This window comes from Pundamilia nyererei, unplaced genomic scaffold, assembly GCF_000239375.1.
Source record: "Pundamilia nyererei isolate P.nyererei 1_Seehausen unplaced genomic scaffold, PunNye1.0 scaffold00018, whole genome shotgun sequence".
Classification (NCBI taxonomy): Eukaryota; Metazoa; Chordata; class Actinopteri; order Cichliformes; family Cichlidae; genus Pundamilia; species Pundamilia nyererei.
Genome location: NW_005187419.1, coordinates 1385026 through 1403535, shown reverse-complemented (window position 1 = coordinate 1403535; position 18510 = coordinate 1385026). Strand labels below are relative to the sequence as shown.

At 38.8% G+C, this 18510-nt stretch overlaps 3 protein-coding genes across 5 annotated transcripts; 2 read left to right on the top strand and 1 right to left on the bottom strand.

Annotated features, from left to right (window-relative positions):
• On the top strand, positions 1-11308 carry map3k14a (mitogen-activated protein kinase kinase kinase 14a). Of its 3 annotated transcripts, none has more exons than XM_005726038.1 (16): positions 1-62; positions 5196-5468; positions 5552-5633; positions 5749-5968; positions 6260-6637; positions 6731-6865; positions 6958-7087; positions 7529-7657; positions 8923-9027; positions 9121-9278; positions 9370-9520; positions 9732-10052; positions 10145-10254; positions 10411-10549; positions 10648-10748; positions 10867-11308. In XM_005726038.1, exons 2-16 carry the CDS (start codon positions 5210-5212, stop codon positions 11026-11028), a joined length of 2580 nt encoding a protein of 859 aa, XP_005726095.1. In that variant the 5' UTR covers positions 1-62; positions 5196-5209; the 3' UTR covers positions 11029-11308. The 3 variants fall into 3 exon arrangements, with proteins under 3 accessions (XP_005726095.1, XP_005726094.1, XP_005726096.1); XM_005726037.2 differs by lacking the exon at positions 1-62 and adding an exon at positions 3552-3726; XM_005726039.1 differs by lacking the exon at positions 1-62 and adding an exon at positions 3784-3917.
• Positions 11309-12101: 793 nt separating this feature from the next.
• baxa (BCL2 associated X, apoptosis regulator a) lies at positions 12102-15590 on the bottom strand. The gene is made up of 6 exons (XM_005726035.1): positions 15368-15590; positions 14684-14732; positions 14014-14172; positions 13749-13884; positions 13535-13639; positions 12102-13451 (listed from the first exon to the last, which is right to left on the bottom strand). The coding sequence occupies exons 1-6, from the start codon at positions 15396-15398 to the stop codon at positions 13353-13355; spliced, it is 579 nt and encodes a 192-aa protein (XP_005726092.1). The 5' UTR covers positions 15399-15590; the 3' UTR covers positions 12102-13352.
• Positions 15591-15664: 74 nt separating this feature from the next.
• On the top strand, positions 15665-17611 carry rps11 (ribosomal protein S11). Its single transcript, XM_005726036.2, has 5 exons — positions 15665-15744; positions 16222-16362; positions 16590-16665; positions 16978-17107; positions 17389-17611. Exons 1-5 carry the CDS (start codon positions 15730-15732, stop codon positions 17510-17512), a joined length of 486 nt encoding a protein of 161 aa, XP_005726093.1. The 5' UTR covers positions 15665-15729; the 3' UTR covers positions 17513-17611.
• The last annotated feature ends 899 nt before the right edge of the window (positions 17612-18510 follow it).

Genomic DNA, 18510 nt, shown 5'->3' with positions numbered 1-18510 from the left:
CAGGAAAGAAGCTACATGATGTCAAGATCGCCATCGGCCGACGCCTAGTTACGGGAAATACGGTAAGTGAAGAATATATAGTATTTATCATAAACGGTTTAACGAAGTTAAGAGCTTTCTGACTTCAGTGTTTCCCGCTGTTTGTCGAGAACTCGATTTCTCGATTTACATGTTTGACTGTTTAACGAATACTTCAAACATTTTGGGCCTAAGTTTTATGTGAAATGGCGGTGAATGTGGCTAGAAGGAAGTTAGTGCGCGTGCACACAATAACAGCGCGTGTATACACATGAAATTACTGTTTAGTCAAATTATGTTCATTTTAAATGAATCGCTAAATAGTTAAACATCAAAGGTGACCATTGGTAGGTAAATTGTTATAGTGGCTTACTGTAGATTTTACTGTACAGAATATAATTTCCGTCGTACTGCTTATACTTCTCAGTGGTACCCTCATTTTATTTTTATTTTTTGTCACAAAGGCTGTACTAACTCTAAACATGGATATGTTGATGTTCTTACCTGGTAAAAAAAAATTAAGAGCATATTAGTGATAGAAAAAAAAACTTGCTAGATTTGTTATAGGAGTCCTCATAAGAATAGCCGTTATGTATGTTATTATATGTTGTCGCAATATATGCAGTCATATATCTTTTTATGCTCTTATCTGTTTCATTTAAACATTAGAGCCCTCATGTAATCTGATAGAGCTAAACAATTACATTCACCAGATGTAATTGTTTACATTAGTCACTCTTGGCAGGTCCTATTTTTCAGGTCCAAGTTATGCTGGGCCTCCATAATGCACCAATGCTTGCTGGATCTTTCTTGGCCCAGAGTCAAACTCCTGGCCTGCATTTACAAGCGAAGCAGCACTGGTCCAAGTCCACCCTTAAACGAAAAACCTTTTGTTCCTCCTGTGCAAATATCCTGTTCTCATTTTCTTTGCAAGATAGCAAGAAAGTGCAAATATGACTGTATTAAGATGAGCTCACTATATAGAAAATGTATAGAAAGATTGCAGCTTAGTAGAACATTATTATAATATACATGCTTTTAGATTTGTTGACTTTGGCCATGTTTAGTAAACCTATGTTGGATAGCATTGGGAAATGGAGAAGAATGTTTTTCCGTGAGGTGTCAAATACACATTTCTATTATTGATTCATGAGAAAACTGTTTTCCGAATTAATTTTAATTTGTCAAAGAACCCAGTAATGTTTACAGAAAAACTGGGATAACATTAATAACAATGGCTTAGCTCTGAATTTTCCTGGGTAATTATTCTTTTAAAATGCAAGGAGTTTATAGAACATCTCAGTTTAATGGAAATAATGTCCAGCAAAGAGAGGACTATGCATTCTTACTGTAACTGACTGTTTCTTCATTGAAGTTAATATTGAGGAAGTAACTAGAAAAAGGGAAGTTGTTAGACATTAGACAAGAGGTATGACTGAGTACTTGGAGCTGCATTTAAATGTGTGCCTGCAGATGTTTTTTTGCAATCTTTTAGAATGTGTAGTTGAGGACTGGAATGCTTTCCTGAGAAGCAGCCACCGGTTCTCTTAAGGAACTCTTGCCTGTGTTTTCTGAGTTCCTTTTAGCAGTCGTTACTAAAGGCTTTGGAATTTCATTAATCTCTGTGAGAGAAACAGAGCAGCAGAAGCTGTACAGTCACCAACTGTATGTTTTGTTACAGTTTAGTTCAAGATTTCCACAGCAAAGGTCATTATGGATTAAAGTTTATAGTGTGCACTATTAGTTACATGTTTATTAGATATGTGTAGACATTTAGGGTGCAAAACTCCTCTAAAGCATAATTGTTTAGGTTTCTGGTGACACTGACAGGGAAGTGTAGGTTCAGTTTGCATGTAAATGAAAAGACTTTAGTGTTGATTACTTGACCTGCAAAATGAATTTGCAGAATTTGATAACCAGTCATTGCCATTTCTCCAGTTAGTAAAATGCCATGCTTGTCAGTGCAGAAAGTTGGAACAGAAGTTAAAAAATGACCTTAGAGTTGCACAGACTTCTTTTGCAAAAAGTGAAATATTCTCAGGACTGCATGAGCAATATATGGCAATAGTGAAGTACATTGGAGATTCATTTCAGGTATAGGGTTTCTAGAAATGAAGTTTGGAATATGGTCAGAATTGGTGGTGTGCCCCAAGCTGAGACGTATAGGCCGATACTTATCTGTTTAACAGTCTGTTTCCAGATTCATTCACAGCTTAAAACAATCCATCCAAAACAAAGCAGAATTTCTGTCAAGCTTTTAATAATATGAAGAGGCAATTAAAAACATGAAATTTAAAAATCAAAACCAGCAAATTGCAGAGCAAAAAACAACTTCACCCCAAAAAACACTGGTCACAGTGACATCTTAAAAGAAACCTTAAAATTTTGAACCTTGAGCTAGTAACTTTTGACAGTTTTTTTTTGTCACACAGTTAATCTGTTGCACATAATGTTGTGGCTAAACTGACTAAATATTTCAGCTCTAGACAGAATGAGTAAATGAGAAAATGATTGGCAGACGAACTGATAATTTGTACTAATTGTTGCCTTTTTTATGAGTCATAATATGTGAAGTTGGTGACTAATAGAGTACCAAAAACAAAATTCTAAATGCTTTGACTGTCTACAATGTCTGTACCTGTGTCCTTAAACTTATGCCGGTTTAGCAGAGATATTGTTGTCATGACAAACAGTTTCCTTATCAGTAGGGGTGGAGTGAGCAACTTCCATTGAGCTTTTCGATTAAGGCATGTACCAGAACCTGTCAAGTGGTGTTCCGAGTTTCCTGTAGTGGTTTTTATATGACTAAGTTGTTTTTCTGCTCAAGAGAAAAGCAAGTGAGATTATTTCAGATAGAGCCATCAGATTATTGACAGCTCATACGCTTGCCTCAGTCTAAACACTGTTTTCGGAAATAATTTTTCGCAAGAAGATGCTCATAATGTGAGTTTTCACACTGCCACATTTTCATAAAGAAAGAAACTCTTTGTTGTTTTAACAACAGGACATATAGTGGAGAATGTGGGTGTGTGACATGACATGTGACGGGCTCTTGAATGTTGGCTTGCTACAGGGCACGCACTTATTAGAATATCAGAGCAAATGAAAGGCCACAAATCCCTTCACATTTAGTGGTGTGAATGTGTACAGAAAGTTGACTGTCCATTCCAGGTGATTATCAGACTACCTGGTTTAAAGTGCACACAGAATTGAAATTGTTTTTCACCCATTAAAGAAACTTTTTTAACTGATTTTTTGTACTAATCACACCCTTTGCTTATTCCTCATTAAAACCCTGTATCTTGATAGTATGTAAAGCTTGAAAGGGTTTAGATATTACCACTACTTGCATCACAGTTCATAGTTCACATTTTATGTTTGTCACCATACCCATAAGCAAACCTGATCCTTTAATTGGTAGTACTCAAGAGGGCAGAGCAAGTAAACCAGCCCTGTTAGAGGGAGCAGAAGGAGGGGGGAATATGGGGAAGTGTAGATGCATTTCCCATAAGTCATAGTCAGCCAGCTCCTCCCCCCAGTTGGCTGAAAGCCAGTATCAGGAGAGCAGAAAGCAAAGCGGCAGCGACTGAGCCGAGTCGTTACTGAAAAGTCGAACATGAAGGCACGCAAACGGAGCACCTAGTTCGTGTCGATGACAGGTTATTCAGAACAAATACTTGAGAATGCAGTTCAGACTGGCATCTATTGGTATGTCTGCCCGCTACGTCGGCTCACACATACAGAGTCTGTTTTTGTGCCTGTTTGTTGCAGTGGGGTTTTCTCTATTTCCTTTCCACGTAAATTCATTGGGGTGTGGTGGTGCAGCGTCTTAAGACGGAAGTGACAGTTGAGTTGCTTCGCTCTAGATAATCTTGCGGTGCATGAAGTCTGCGTATAAGGTAGTATCATTAATAAACTCAAACAGCTTTAACGTAATTTTGATTATGTTTTGATGTTATTTTTTGCTGTATTGTTACTTGTATCTATACTTTATTGGTGTTGTCAGCAGCAAAAGCATGTAGTGTGCATGTGATTGTTTTAGTCAAGAATTTAGGCTTAATCTTTGTGTGATAAGCTGCTAGTGTAATGGACAAACTGATGCAACTAATTGCAACTGTAGTGCTCTAAATGTAGTTCTCAGTTTGTGCCTTTTAAACTGCATGTAGTTTTCCTGTGTTGGTTTTACAGTCCTACCTATTGTGCTGGTGATAACTTTTAAGGTGTGAACAGGCAGCCATGCAAATCTTTATTTCAAATTAGCCCAGGCTGTGCAGCCCAGGCATTGCCTACTTCCTCTGACTGAAACAGACTGCATGCACTGAGCGACAGAGTTTGCAACTGTGAAAACAAGGCCGGGGTTTAATTTCCTGTCTCATCTGCCCACCTCAAATTTCACAGTTTCAGTTCATCTGCGCTCCTAACCATGTGTGGCGCAGTAAAATATGTTAAACTTCAAACGAGCCATAATGAAGCAGATCAAATTATTTTTGCGTTTATGCATGGGTGTATATTTCCGTCGTAAACCTTTCAGTTGGATCTTCAGTCAGATTTATGAGCTTTTCTGTTGTGCTCGATTACAGCAGGCAAATGGCACCGTGGAAAGTATTTGCAAAGTGCGCCATAGATGCAAACTGAAAAAATACTAAGAACGAAAAATTAAGAAAAAATGAACAAAAACAAACAGCAAAATGCATTGCAACCTTTAACCTGAGATGTGTTTAGTTTTCAGAATCCATTTGTTCCCCTTTTTAGGTATCCTCACTCCCACGCTCACATTAGCAGATAAAAGTCCTTTGTTACATTTTGGAGAAATGGTTTATGCTTATACAAACTTCACAACATTTCTAAAGGTCACTCTTGATGAGTCGCAGCAAGCATCTGACTAACTGAATAAATATCACGCACTGTGAGCTCTGAAGTAACGTGTTCATCAAAATCGAAAGCTCGGTTTATAAAGGAGCCAAATATGTTGCCCTCGACCAAAAACAAATTCACTAATGAATATTTAAATAATAATACTAAAAAAGTTACTTTTAACTCTCTGGTTATAGCCACACAAACAACCCTGGCATCTATAACTAAAACGAAATTGATTAACTCTTATTTAAGATTAAAGACAAAACATAAAGGCAGGAGACAGTTGATAAGGAAGATCGTTATTTATGTGTCTCTTGCAGATTTAGAAGATAACATGGCGGTGAGACAGAGGCTCTTCAACTCAACAGCGCCTTTCACTGGACCACCAAAAGCTGACCTGAAGGGGACATATCCATCATGCTCCAATGCAGAGCAGGAGACTGAGGAGGCGCAAGATGAGGGGAAGGATGGCAAAATGGGATTTACGCAAAAGTGGTCTGCTGATAAACTCACTAAACTCCTGACACATGGAACTGCAGAACAAGTGGAAGGAATGCAGTTCAAGACCTCAACCATTGTTGCTCAGGCAGAATGTAAATATATCTTATTTTTATAGTGTATCACATCAATGAACTTTCCTGTGAGCCAATTTTACATTAACACTGTGCTCGTTTAGGTGAAACCCAGGACTCCCAAGAGTTCAGCCCGTCCTGTTATGACCGCTCCTTCCGTGCCTTCCCTAAATGCTTAACCACTAGGTAAGATCTTGGGGACATTCTCCGCATTATAAATTAAATTTCTGTTTAAGGGTCTGTGCTGAATTGTGTAAACATGCCTTAAATTCCTTTTGCTTTCTTCAAATTTCTTTTGAAGTCTTTCATCTGACCAAAACAATGTGGCGTGCCAAACAATGGCCACCATCCAGGAAGCAAGCACATCAATACTCTCCTCAAGAAAGAGTACCCATAGGAGACAGAAACGTAAGGGGAAGAGGAAGAAGCAGCAGAAGAAGAAGGACAAGCAGCGACAGAGACGTCGAATGCCTTCTGGAGTGCCTGAACAAGAAAGTGGAAGTTCTCTGATCCCGATCCTGGTGAGGTTACTCATCACATCTCTCTGAGTCTTGACTATGAAACTGGATTCAAAAATGTGTTAATATTTAGTATGCTGTGCTGTTAAAAGAATTTAAATTGTCTTCAACAATAGGGTCCTAATCTCTAGAAGTTCCCATGTAAACATTACCCTTCCTAAATTGTGGAAGTGAAACATTGAATTCCAACAACCCCGCCTCTTTAGGCCTTGAATTTTTAAGCCTAGAGCAAATTTATCGGAGGATGTAAACACTATATTGTCTAAGAACTTTTTCTTCTTCTTCTTCTTGTAGGGGGACTCTTCTGTTGAAGAGAGAAGCGATCTCAGTACCTCTTGCTGTAGCAGCTTTGAAAGCTCAGAGGAAGACGACCGAAGGGCTTCTTTTTACAGCCAACAAGTTTACAACAAAGGCTCAAGCTGTTCCCCTTTGAACTGGCCAGTTTTGGGTAACCTCTCCAGTGTTCGGTCATATGAGCACAACAACAGCTCTCTTAGCAGTGTGGGAGACTGCTCACTGGCCCTTGCTGGGCTCAGAGGCCTTGTCAGTCAGGGGGATCCATGCTACACAGGGCCATTTTTCAAAGAAGTGGAGAGGGAGACTAGGGAAGACGAAGACGAGTTCTCGGAAGCTGACTCTGTTAGCAATGAGGGACTCATTTTTTATCATGAAGTAAGTTCTGCTTTGCTTCAGTCTGCTTGCTTCGGTATGTTTTGATTTGAAAAGTGGCTGAACCAAACTAACCTGTTTGTCTCTTCCTGACAGAAAATTCAGCCTGTGGACTCAGAATACAAAGAAGGGAGAGAGTATGTCCTCCAGCACTTCATCAAGGAAGGCTCCTATGGTGAAGTACACAGTGCTGAAGATGTGAACAGTGGGTTCAAATTTGCTGCCAAAAAGGTAATTTACAGCATATCGATTTGTATAAAAACAGTCTTGTATAAAAGTATGTACATAATCTTAGTATTTTACGTTCCATCTTTTTCTTAAAGATTGCCCTGAAGAGGTTCAACAGTGAGGAGGTGGGTGCGTGGAGTGCCCTCAGATCTCCTCGTGTGGTGAAGCTCTTTGGAGTGGTTAGAGAGGGGCCTAATGTCGTCCTTCTGATGGAACACAAAGCTGGTAAACAATCCCACTATCTTCCCTTCACACACAGCGTATGTTGTTGATACTAACTACTCCTGTTGTCATTTAAACTCAAGAAACAGATGGAATCAATTAAGTGCACAACATGTACAGTACATGGAACTTGAGTCGACTGAGTTCAAGTGCAGAAAAATACGGATGTGATTAGTGTTGAGATGCGGAAGTGGGTGTTTCTGGGATGCTCGAAATGACTGTTGACCTTACTCAAAGAGTGTTTGTCCAAACTGCACCAAACGTGTGACGCAAGCTCCCTTCCTGATAAACATTGATATACCTGACACATTTTTCCATTGTCATTAAGTGCTGGCTTCTTTACAAGCCATAACCCAGAGGAAAAGATTAATCAGATGCTCTCTGTTGGTAAATATTACTAAGACAACAGTCTTTGTCCCGCTCTAACATTTTGTGTTATTCCAGGCTCTTTGGGCCAACTGATAGTGGAACGTGGTCGACTGCCAGAGGATTTAAGTCTCCACTACCACTCTCAAGTTTTAACAGCGTTGGAGTACTTAGTGAAGAAAAGGGTGGTGCATCTCGATATTAAAGGTATATTATACAAATACCATACCTTTGAAATCTTAGATGACTTGAATGTTAGCCTCATATTTATGATGTTTGGTGTGCCCACTTTATGACTGAACATGACACGTATCTTAAGAGTGAGCTTTTATAAGAAATTTAGTGTAATTTAATCAATTTACAACAGCAAATAAATCCACAAAGTGAAGTTGTTAAGTTTTATCCACTTTTTATCTCTATATAATGTACAAATTAATAATGACTGGGACTGTTCCTGTGACTTCCTAAATATTGGTGATGTTGTTGAGTGATAAAGTATGGAATGTAAATGTTAAATCCAAAAAAGTAACAATATATCGATATTGGCACTGCCTCACAACACTTTCATTATGAACATTAACAGCTAGAGAACAATAGTAATAACAGTAAAACTAAGAAATGTGTCAGCTTGACTTTTACTTGTTGTGGTAGTGGAAAGTTGAAAAAAAGACAGAGAGAAAGTCAGATTTGTAATTAGTTCTCATCAGAGGATTTTGTGTCTATGCGCAGCTGTTGTTTGGAACACAAGTGTCATAGATACAGTCTAGATTTGATCTTCAAGCACCTGGGTTGTGAAACCAGATTACCACAGAGAAAAAGACGGGCTGGGAATTTCCCACAGTGTGACTCACTGCTGTTCTCTAGACACGGCGCATGTGCACAAAATCAGGAGAGCGAGAGAGAAAGGGAGAACAAAACGGAGTGAGGGGGGGGATGGGACAAAGAGCAGGAAGTAGTTCGAAAGAGAAGAAGAGGAGAAAAAGTACAATGGACAGAAAGAATACAGAAGATGAAAATAAAGTGGAAAGGGTTATATAGAAGAACAAAGGAAACACAAAAACAGAACAGAAACTGAGATTGAGGAAGAGCAAAAAAGACAGAGAATATCTTAAGAGCTGACAAGACATGTGTTGTGGTGTATCTCAAGCGCCATCTGCTGTCTGTAATTTCTCAGGAAAAGCTAGACAATAATACCACATCTCTTCTTTATCTGCGTACGGTTTGTGACTAGTTTCCACATCCATTCCACATTAAAGAGTTTAGCACAGCAGCTGTCCCTGTGTGACTTCATATTTTCCATTCATTTGGCTCCTTTGTCTTAGACTGTTTTGTCTAAGCAGCTGCCCTGTTTCTAATTATGTCATCTAAAAACTACACAGCACAAGTCATGGAAATCAACCAAGCTCCACTGACATCACACAGCAGCACACAGATTAATGCAATGGATTACTGACTCTACTTGTTTCTCACAGCCGACAACGTGTTGCTGTCGGACGATGGTAGAGACACCTTCCTATGTGACTTTGGACATGCCGAAAGGCTCGACAATCAGGGTCAGAGCCTCAGTAGGTCCAAAGGTAAATACTTTGTCACTGAGTAATTTGGCAAGATGTGCAATTTCTCCACTTACATGTCCGAATTCACAATTTTCTCAATGTATTTGATTACAGATCTGAAGGGCACAGAGACTCACATGGCCCCTGAAATAATAAAAGGAGAACCCCGCGGAGCTAAAGCAGATGTGTGGAGCAGCTGCTGTATGTTACTGCACATGCTCAATGGTTGTCAGCCTTGGACAAGATACTATAATTGTCGCCTTTACTTGAAGGTATTCTTCGAATACTTTATTGACAGATGTTTGTTCTTTAGAGTACTCGTATCAAGCCTTGACTGAATTTCCTTGGTTGATTGGTTTACAGATTGCTAATGAGCCCCCGCCTCTGAGAGAGATCCCACCTGACTGTGGCTCTCTCACTGCTGAAGTTATAAAAGCAGGACTCCAGAAGGATCCACTGAAGAGATCATCAGCAACTGACCTCAGAGAAAAAACTGACAGAGCTCTAAGAGAAGGTAAATCTGCACTGCATCTGGCTTGATGGTGGTTTCAGCAGTGAGTTTACAGACAATTGAGAGTTTGTTATTTTGCATTTATATGGTATGGAATGCTCTTTTTAGTGACCATCAGTTGACCACATTGAGTTTAGTAATACCTGCTATACATTTTTTAATCAGTTTATCGTAGGTACATAAGTTCATTTCATTTTTATTGATTTGATTGCAGTTGGAGGACTCACCAACCCAGTGAAGGGTCCCTATTTAGAGCCCTTGCTTAACACCAACAAACCAAGTGACTCCATGCAACTCATCAGCAGCAGTGCTGACTTTGAGGATGAAGAGATGCACCAAGAGTCCATGGAAAAGCTGATCACAACAGGGAGGAGGACAAAGAAACTGACTGATGAGGGAGAGGCAGACGCTGATTCTAAGAAATCGAAACGAGGCTCGCCTCATGAACCACAAATGCTGATCTCGGAGCTGAGCCACAAGAGGGACAACAAAATCACCACGGTACCTGAACTTGAGCTACGGAAGCTGGTTGGAGGTGAGCTTTTCTTTAAGCTGTATTTAATTTCAGGTGTTAAGTATGGCAGATGCTTGAACTCTGTATGCTTTTGTTTTTTCGTTTGTTTGCAGATTTCTATCTGAGCAGCCTCTCCCAGCTTCATTCTGCTGAGATGCAGGAGCAGTTGTTGTCTTGCCTTAGCAGTGACCCTTACTCGAACTGGGAACCATGGGACAAAAAGGTAAATCAAAATGCAGAGCAGAAATAAAGCCAAAATATCAGGGAAAACATGTTGTTAGGCGAACAGTTTTTAAAAGAACTTCTCTGGCGGCCTATTGTTTTGGTTAACAGCAGAAATAATAGACCTACTGTTTGGTTTGTGTTCCCCTTTTTCCAGGACTCTGGCCGCTGGTCTCTGAGCCCAGGAGACGACCTCAGCTCCGGTGTCTTCTCCTACAATAGCCAGCCAGATGTGCAGGTGTTCAGTTTGGATTTCCTGGGTCACACACAGCAGCCACCACCTTGCTGTTTTGAAGGTGAGATAAAAAGCTCTTCTGTTTAATATGATACCTAATTGTATATAATTTTTTTTCTCTTTGGTCATGTGCCTCACTCTGCTTTATGATTGGTCCAGGGGTGGATGTCTGCATCAGAGACTTTAGTGATAAGAAAATCCGGATCAGAGAGATGCGTCGGGTGAAGGTGGGCCATATTGCCACTGGAATCAGTGATCAGGTGAGGTATACTCACAGAATCCCACACTATTATATCCAAAAAGTATATGTTGTTTGTCCATTTAAGTAGAAAAAATAGAAGATTATACTAGTTTGACGTTTATCTGTGTCTGATTTAGATCTCTCAGAGGGTTTACACACTGAAAACTGAGCACGGCCAGCAGATTGGTCACGATGAGGAGGTACAAGAGTCCGGCCTGGAGCTCCGCTGTTTTCCAGCTCCAGACTTCAGCACTTCTTGGAGATGGAGAATCAAAGATGGCATGCTGGAAACTCGATAGAGCCCTCAGCTACTTTATTCCAGCTGCAATTTCATATTAACCGCTCATCATTTCATGTTGTGCTTCGAACAAGTGTCTTTGGCTTTTGTTGATGTGTGAGGGACCATAAAACATTTGTGAGCCTCCACTTTAACAAACTGCTTTTGCCTAAAATATCGTAAATTAAAAATAAAATGAAATATAAAAGAGGATTGATTTTTAGCATTGTGTCTTGTAATGTTGCATGTGTCAATGTTTATGTTGAGTCAATAAATAGAAAACTGTGAAGTCTGTGAAAAAAGTTTGATCTCTCTTTTTATTTCATAAAAAAAAAAACAAGTTTGTAATACTTATAAATTGATAGTTCACATGATTTAGAAGTTACAGCTATATAGTTACTAATTATATTATTACTATTACTATAATAAATATAATGGTTTCCTATTAGGATAAAGTTGGTCTCATTTTACTTTTCAGCCTTTTAAGGTTATATCCAATATCCTTTAATTAATAATAATAATAATAATAATAATGATAAAAGAAAGGCCTTAGTCTGATGACTGATGACTATGACATATTTACCAGAAACTTTGGTGCAGAGCAAGGCTAATGCCAGAGAAGACATTATTAATATCTAAAGATTATTTATCAGTTTGATAATCCACCATTTCTCCAAAATTATCTGAAGGCTATACTTTGGATTACTAAGCCTTGGGTTATGTTTATAAAATTGAAAAGGTTGATGTCTTAACTTGGACATTAAATAATATCAGTGTGCTTCCTGGCGTCTTACTTTGCATTAAAAATTGACACTAATGTATAATCTAACTAGCACATTGTTTGTGTTGATCTATACAAGTTCAAACACCTCTCGGGAGACTTAAGTTTCTATTTGTCTCTACATTTCCAGCAACATATGCATTTTCTAGGAACAGGAAAACAGGGATAGCTGGTATGCTGATTTACTGACATAAGAAAAAGTAGGGGGTGTGACTGATGGCAAAAAGTCTGAGCCATATTTTATGAGATCATACTGCTGTAAGCCTTTTTAGTATAGTCAACATTCTGTGTGTGATTAACGCACAGCTACAGAGAATAGTTAAAAGATTTATTTTTAATATTACAGCATACAAAGTCACTGCAAAAAGATTTCAAGGGAGACTTGAAGGAAATTTTACTCTTACAAATATGATATAGAAAAGGTGAAAACTTGAGAATATCAAAATGATTTCAGAGTTAAAAAAGAAAACAAAAACCACCAAGGCACTGACAAACAAGAAGAACGTATAAAAAGACTTTTGCTGTTTAGACAAAGTCGCAGTTTGAATAACTCACGTACAAAATACAGTACTTTGAATATGTGTAAAGTGAGGTAAGAATCTGTGAGCAATCAATTGCTTTCTGTGTCTGCAGCGTCAAACCTTCAGTAGACCAAAAGAACACCGAGAAGTAACAGAATTATTGAGTGTCACGTTAAGGTCAGAATGCTGGTCAAAATGCCCCCAAACACCATATGATTGTATATTACACAAGATTGCAGTTCTTTCACTTTCCTTTCAGAGAGATTATATGACTATTTTTTTAACCATCTGATGATTCATGTTAAACATAAACACAAGTTTATACAGAAGAATTGGGTGCTGCACCAACTGGAAGAAGAGAAATGAACTGGGGGTTAATTAAACCCAAACTTTTATCAGAGTTCTCTTAATATATACCGTTTTCTAAATATTTCCGCAAAAATATCTCTTTAACTCCATGGAATATGACCACCTTCTTACACGTTCAGTGCCAGAAGAACATTACAGATTTACACCAGTGAACACTCACAAATACATGAGAATGTGGATTGGCTAGCATACAGACAATGATGTAAAATGGATGGAGAGAGTGGGAAGAGCAGAAAGGCAATTTCTGTGAAAAAAAAAGAAGCAAAAAACTAAACAAAACAAAACAAGGGAAACTCTTAATTTGATCAAAACATTTCTCATAATATCATTTAAGGTAGAAAACAGAATGCAGTGACTTGTGTACCAAGTAAAAAATAAATTAATTAAAATGCATTCCTTGTTCAAGTCTTGACAACCTCTCCCCATCCTTCAATTTTGTGCACGTAATCCTGCACAGCTCGCTTCCCCAGTGGCATAGGCATCTTGAGTGCAACAGCGCTATTAGTCCAACTCCCAATTCTTACATATGAATAAGAGGCAGAAATGAAGAACAATTAATTCGAGATAAGTTCTTCCTGTTGAGTGTATTTCTTTCTGCATTCTTCTTCCTCCTGTGCCATTTCCCTCAATTGTAATTCTTGCTGTCTTTCTCCTCTCTGCTCTTCATGCTTCCCCTCACATCTTGCGAATGACAAGAACAGTGGTAAGGACTCCTGCCAAGAAAACTCCGACCGTCTGCCATGTTGGTGTGCCAAAGTAGGAGCGAATACCCTCCTAAAAATGCCGAAAACACAGGAAAATTAATATGGACACATTGATTATTGCCAATAAATTAGGTTTATTAGTTTGCTCCTTACCCAGCCGCCTTGCTCCCTGATCCAGTTGATCACATGTTCCCGGAGATAGTCTATGGTCCAACTGATAATGGTTCTGATAATATCCGGAATCTGAGTTACAAGAGCCTGTAAAGGTGTAAAGAGAAGATCTTTAGATTTTTTTAAATTCAATAATACATGCCTTACTTTTGTTATTTATTAATTTTAAAATACCAAACATAGCAGTTTCACGTACTTTGATAACGAGTCGGCATGCAAAGTAGAACAACGCAACCACCCTGCCCCAGTTAAATATTCCATCTGAAAAGATCTCATAGGCCACTCTTATAAAAACCTCTCTTGTGGGACAAAGCGAAGAGTCATTTATCATTCTAGGGAAAAAGATTGAATAATGGTAAGCAAATAATTAAGTTATTACAGTTATAGTTGAACAAACTTGCATATCATAATACTCCACGCCTTTAAAGTTGCCTGAAGAGGCACACAGACAAGTTACCAACCTTTGGAGCTCTACATTTCCATCCAGCTCGTCTCCAATCTGCTGCAGGCACTGAGCAAGCTTCTTATGTTTTGGGTCAGTCAGCTGGCTTCCACCAAGCTGTTCTCTCGTCACTGCACTATTGCCATCTCTTTGCCTCTGAACTCGCTCATAGATGAAACTATACAGCACAAATACACAACAGTAAGCCATCTTACACTTTCTCTAGTTTAACAGCAAGAAACCAAAGTGAAGGGGTTAAGATGACCTGGTTACCTAAGCTGGTTGTCATCATTGGACCTTGGCATATTAGCACTTTCAAAATGGACTGTTACTTATATATAGCACTTTACTACTCTCTTTGAGCGTTGAATGTGTTTTCTTACAACAAACCTCGTTCACATATGATACATATTTTCTCTGTGCCAAAGCACTTTTAACCCAACGTTAGGACACTAGCACTCTGACGGATGTGTCAAGGTCAACATGAGATTCACTATTTATGTTGACATGCAACCTAGAAGATCAAACAAACAGCCTTGCAATTGGAGGTGATCAGCTCTTCCTTCTGAAACAAGTCAACAAAGGCACTCAAACTCCTTACACCTAATCCCTTATATCAAGTTGATTTCCTTCACAAAAATGATATATTCCACTTAAAACTGCTACCCAAGAGTGTAGTGTGTACTCACTCCTGTAACAAAATAGTTCCGACTTCCAGTATCTGATCTCCGGAATTCCCTGAAAGACAAAGGTAGACACTCATTAGATGACTCAAATGCTGATAAATAAGCATTGCGCCAAATTATTATGAGATAACTTTAGATGACAGAAAAATTATACGTCAATTCTCAGTTTCATCGTAGGTATTTTTTCGTAACAATTAGTTTAAACACGTTTTTAAAACTATTGTTTTTGTAAATTATTTATATCTCCTGTTCAACTCAACTCTAGACACCTGTTTGTCCGTAACATATACAAAGGCAATACATCAAATCTGGTGTTAGTTATTTAGTTGATAGTATTAATTTAAGTTAATTCGCGTTCAACACTGTCGTAACTGAGGAAATTTGCCATTTTTTTAATGTCAAAAGGATGCCGTTTCCAAATGTGTACGTTTCGCTTTCGGTCAAACGCGTTTGCTTACTCTTTGTAACGCGAACATCTACACAACGCAGTGCTAACGCAAAGCTAACGTTTAGCTACTTTTGCTAAGCTAAGCCCTATCCATGTTAACGATACACTTAGCAAGCAATAAAGCGGCAAACTAAATGTTAACTGTTAAAGCGCCACATTATCTGTGTCTATCGGACTCCCACCGACACTGTCAGAGTCGAAATATATGTATTTTATTTGTTGACGATAGCTGCTACTACCTTGATCGCCTCCTCCTGGGTGTGATGCCATCTTCTTTTCTGTTTGGGTCGTTTCTGGTTCCCGTGCAATCACGTGATAACAGTTATTTGTTCGTACCAGTGGGCGGCACTTGCCACCCTCACTTTTTCACCCTCTAGTTTAATTTACAAATATACAAATAGAACTATAGGCAACAGAAATAGGGAAAAACTATAATGTCCCCTACCGCACGTAAAGTGGTAGGATAACTCTGTAATTTTAGTCCAAAAAAGTCTGTTAAATCTTTTTTTAGCCTCGCCTAAATGAACGTCATTTCCCGTACCTCGGTGTCTTCCGTCCGTCGCGCGCATACACAGGCCTCTTTACGACTCGGCTGGCAAAGATGGCGGATGCACAAGTATGTTCGGCAAAACGGCGTGGTGACTTTAAATCGACATATTTACACTTTAATAAACCTTTTACTCATCTAGAATTAAGTATATGCCATTATAGTGTTCTTATATTTGTTCCTGAGTCACTTCAAACTACATTTACGCGCTTATAGTCAACATTTTTTGCTCCTCTGTACTCCCTCGTGCAGCGCTCAAGTAGCCGGAATGGTAGCCTGGTTAGCTTAGCGTGCTATTACTTACCATTCCCTATTAATACGGCTTCTACTCTTTGCATGATGTGCGTGTTAAGTCTTAGCTTTTAGGCACGTCTTCTGTAACTTGTTAGGCTGCATGTCATATTAACCAAAAGTGAACATAGGTTTAGTGAGAGGAAGTAAGTCTTAAGTCGACTAACGAGCGGCGGCGTGTGAGAGAAATGCGTGGTGAAGGTGATGTGATTTCTATTTCAAAGCTTTAACTCGCTGATCTGTATTTCTGACCAGACCGAGAGATCCTATCAGAAGCAGCCTACCATCTTCCAGAACAAAAAGCGTGTTCTGATCACAGATGGTGGCAAGGAGACCAAGGAAAAGCTTCCTCGCTACCACAAGAGTGTTGGGCTGGGCTTCAAAACACCAAGAGAGGTAAATGAGTCATTTCAAGGCATTTTTCAAACGTTTAAATACATTTAACAACTATTTGGTTGTAAGCTGCAGATGATGTTTTTCTCACGATGGTCTTCCAAGCCTGCAAGGTTCTGACGACAATGCCTTTTGGCAACACTGATGCAAACTTGTGATTATGATTTCATGTTAGATTTGATAGTCTTATCGCTTATTCATATACAGTAACATGTTTGTTTTTTCTCCAGGCTATTGAAGGCACCTACATTGACAAGAAATGCCCCTTCACTGGAAATGTTTCCATCCGTGGCCGTATTCTCTCTGGTCAGTTGAATGTCTTGTAGCACAGACAAGTGTTTTTACAGACGTCCTAAACTTAACTTTATTTTAAATGAAACCAGAACAGTGTAATTTACTAGAAACCACATGTCTTCCTTTTTTGTCACTGTCCTGCAAATGATGCTTATCTCACGATGGTCTTCCAAGCCCTTTGGGTTCTGACGACAATGCCTAATGGCAACACTGATGTAGTCTAGTGACAAAAGTACTAAGAGCAGTTTTCTAAATCTATCCAGTGCCATTTTATGACTAGAGAAAGTGGTATAACACAAAATGCTGTCCATTGTCTGTCTGAAGGTGTGGTGACCAAAATGAAGATGCAGAGGACCATTGTCATCAGACGTGACTACCTGCATTACATCCGCAAGTACAACCGCTTTGAGAAGAGGCACAAGAACCTCTCGGTCCATCTGTCACCTTGCTTTAGGTATAGCACCTCACATTATGTTTTGTTAAATAACCCTTTAGTTAATAACTGTGTTCCTTCAAAGCCTCTTATTTTGCTGCATATGATGTTTTTTCTCACGATGGTCTTCCAAGCTCAGGAAGCTCTGACGACACTGCCTTTGGCAAAAACTGATGCAGCTTTGCTTCAGTATGACAACATTTTCTGTCAACTTATTTTTGGACATGCATACCCATATTAAATTCCCCTTTGCACTGTTTTTTTTATTTTTTTTATTTCTTTGTTTGTTTTGTCTTCCGCAGAGACGTCACAGTTGGAGACATTGTGACTGTCGGGGAGTGCCGACCCCTCAGCAAGACAGTGAGATTTAACGTCCTCAAAGTGACAAAGGCCGCTGGAGCCAAGAAGCAGTTCCAGAAGTTTTAGATGTGACTTTGAACGAGATGTCTGCCGTCGGCTAATTTGTCTCATTTTGAAATAAAGAAAATCTTGGTTAAATTTTCCGGAGCAGACTGAAATATAAAACATTTTTTGTGTGGATTTATTTCCAGTAGTTTGAGCATAATAATGAGATGGCACTCTACGTATTACTGGTCACTGTAACAATATTATTAATGCATTTATGAAGTACTTGTATGAAAATTAAGTATTTTAACTTTGGGTGCTCTGCTTCTGGTCTAAAAGTCTATAAAATCTGGAATTGCAGTCATGATAAGGTACACTCTCTTTCAATTCTAAAATTTATCAGGGCACAAAAGTTCTGGTTCTAGAATTATTTAAATACAAGCCTGGATGAGCAGCAACAAATAACATACTGTGAGTGAACAAAAACAAAAGAAAAATGCAGAAGCAGTGAGTTAAAATACATCAAGATTCAACAGCGTGTTTCTAAACTGTTCACCTTTAAAAACAGCACAATGAACTGTAGTGACTGCATACAAAGACTATCAGTCTTTTTATTGGGTATGAGTTTGGGCTCACTTTCTTTCTTACTGCATTAGTGAGGGTTTCTCTGCACAGCATTTTAATTGTGTGGACTTTGCTAATACAACATCTTGATTCTTGTCTTTTTCAACTATTGTAAGTTTGTTGCTGTGCTTGGAATCATTATACTGTTGCATGACCAGGTTTGAACCAGGCTTTATTGGTCAAACAGATGGCCTCACGTTTGGCTCTACAAGATTTAAAGAGCATTGTTCCCAAGTCCGAGGAACAATTGCTCCCAGATTGTTAACAATTTATCTCCTGAATGCTGCAGCAAACTGCCAAGAGAGGGATATAAAATAGAAGTTCTTTCATTTTCTTTTATAGATGTTCTCACACTTGCTGCTTTCCCTATTGTTTTCCGTGTAAGCAATAAGGGTGGACTTGATTTTCACACACATTTTTTTTGAATTTTGAATTGAAATTTTTGAATTTTGATT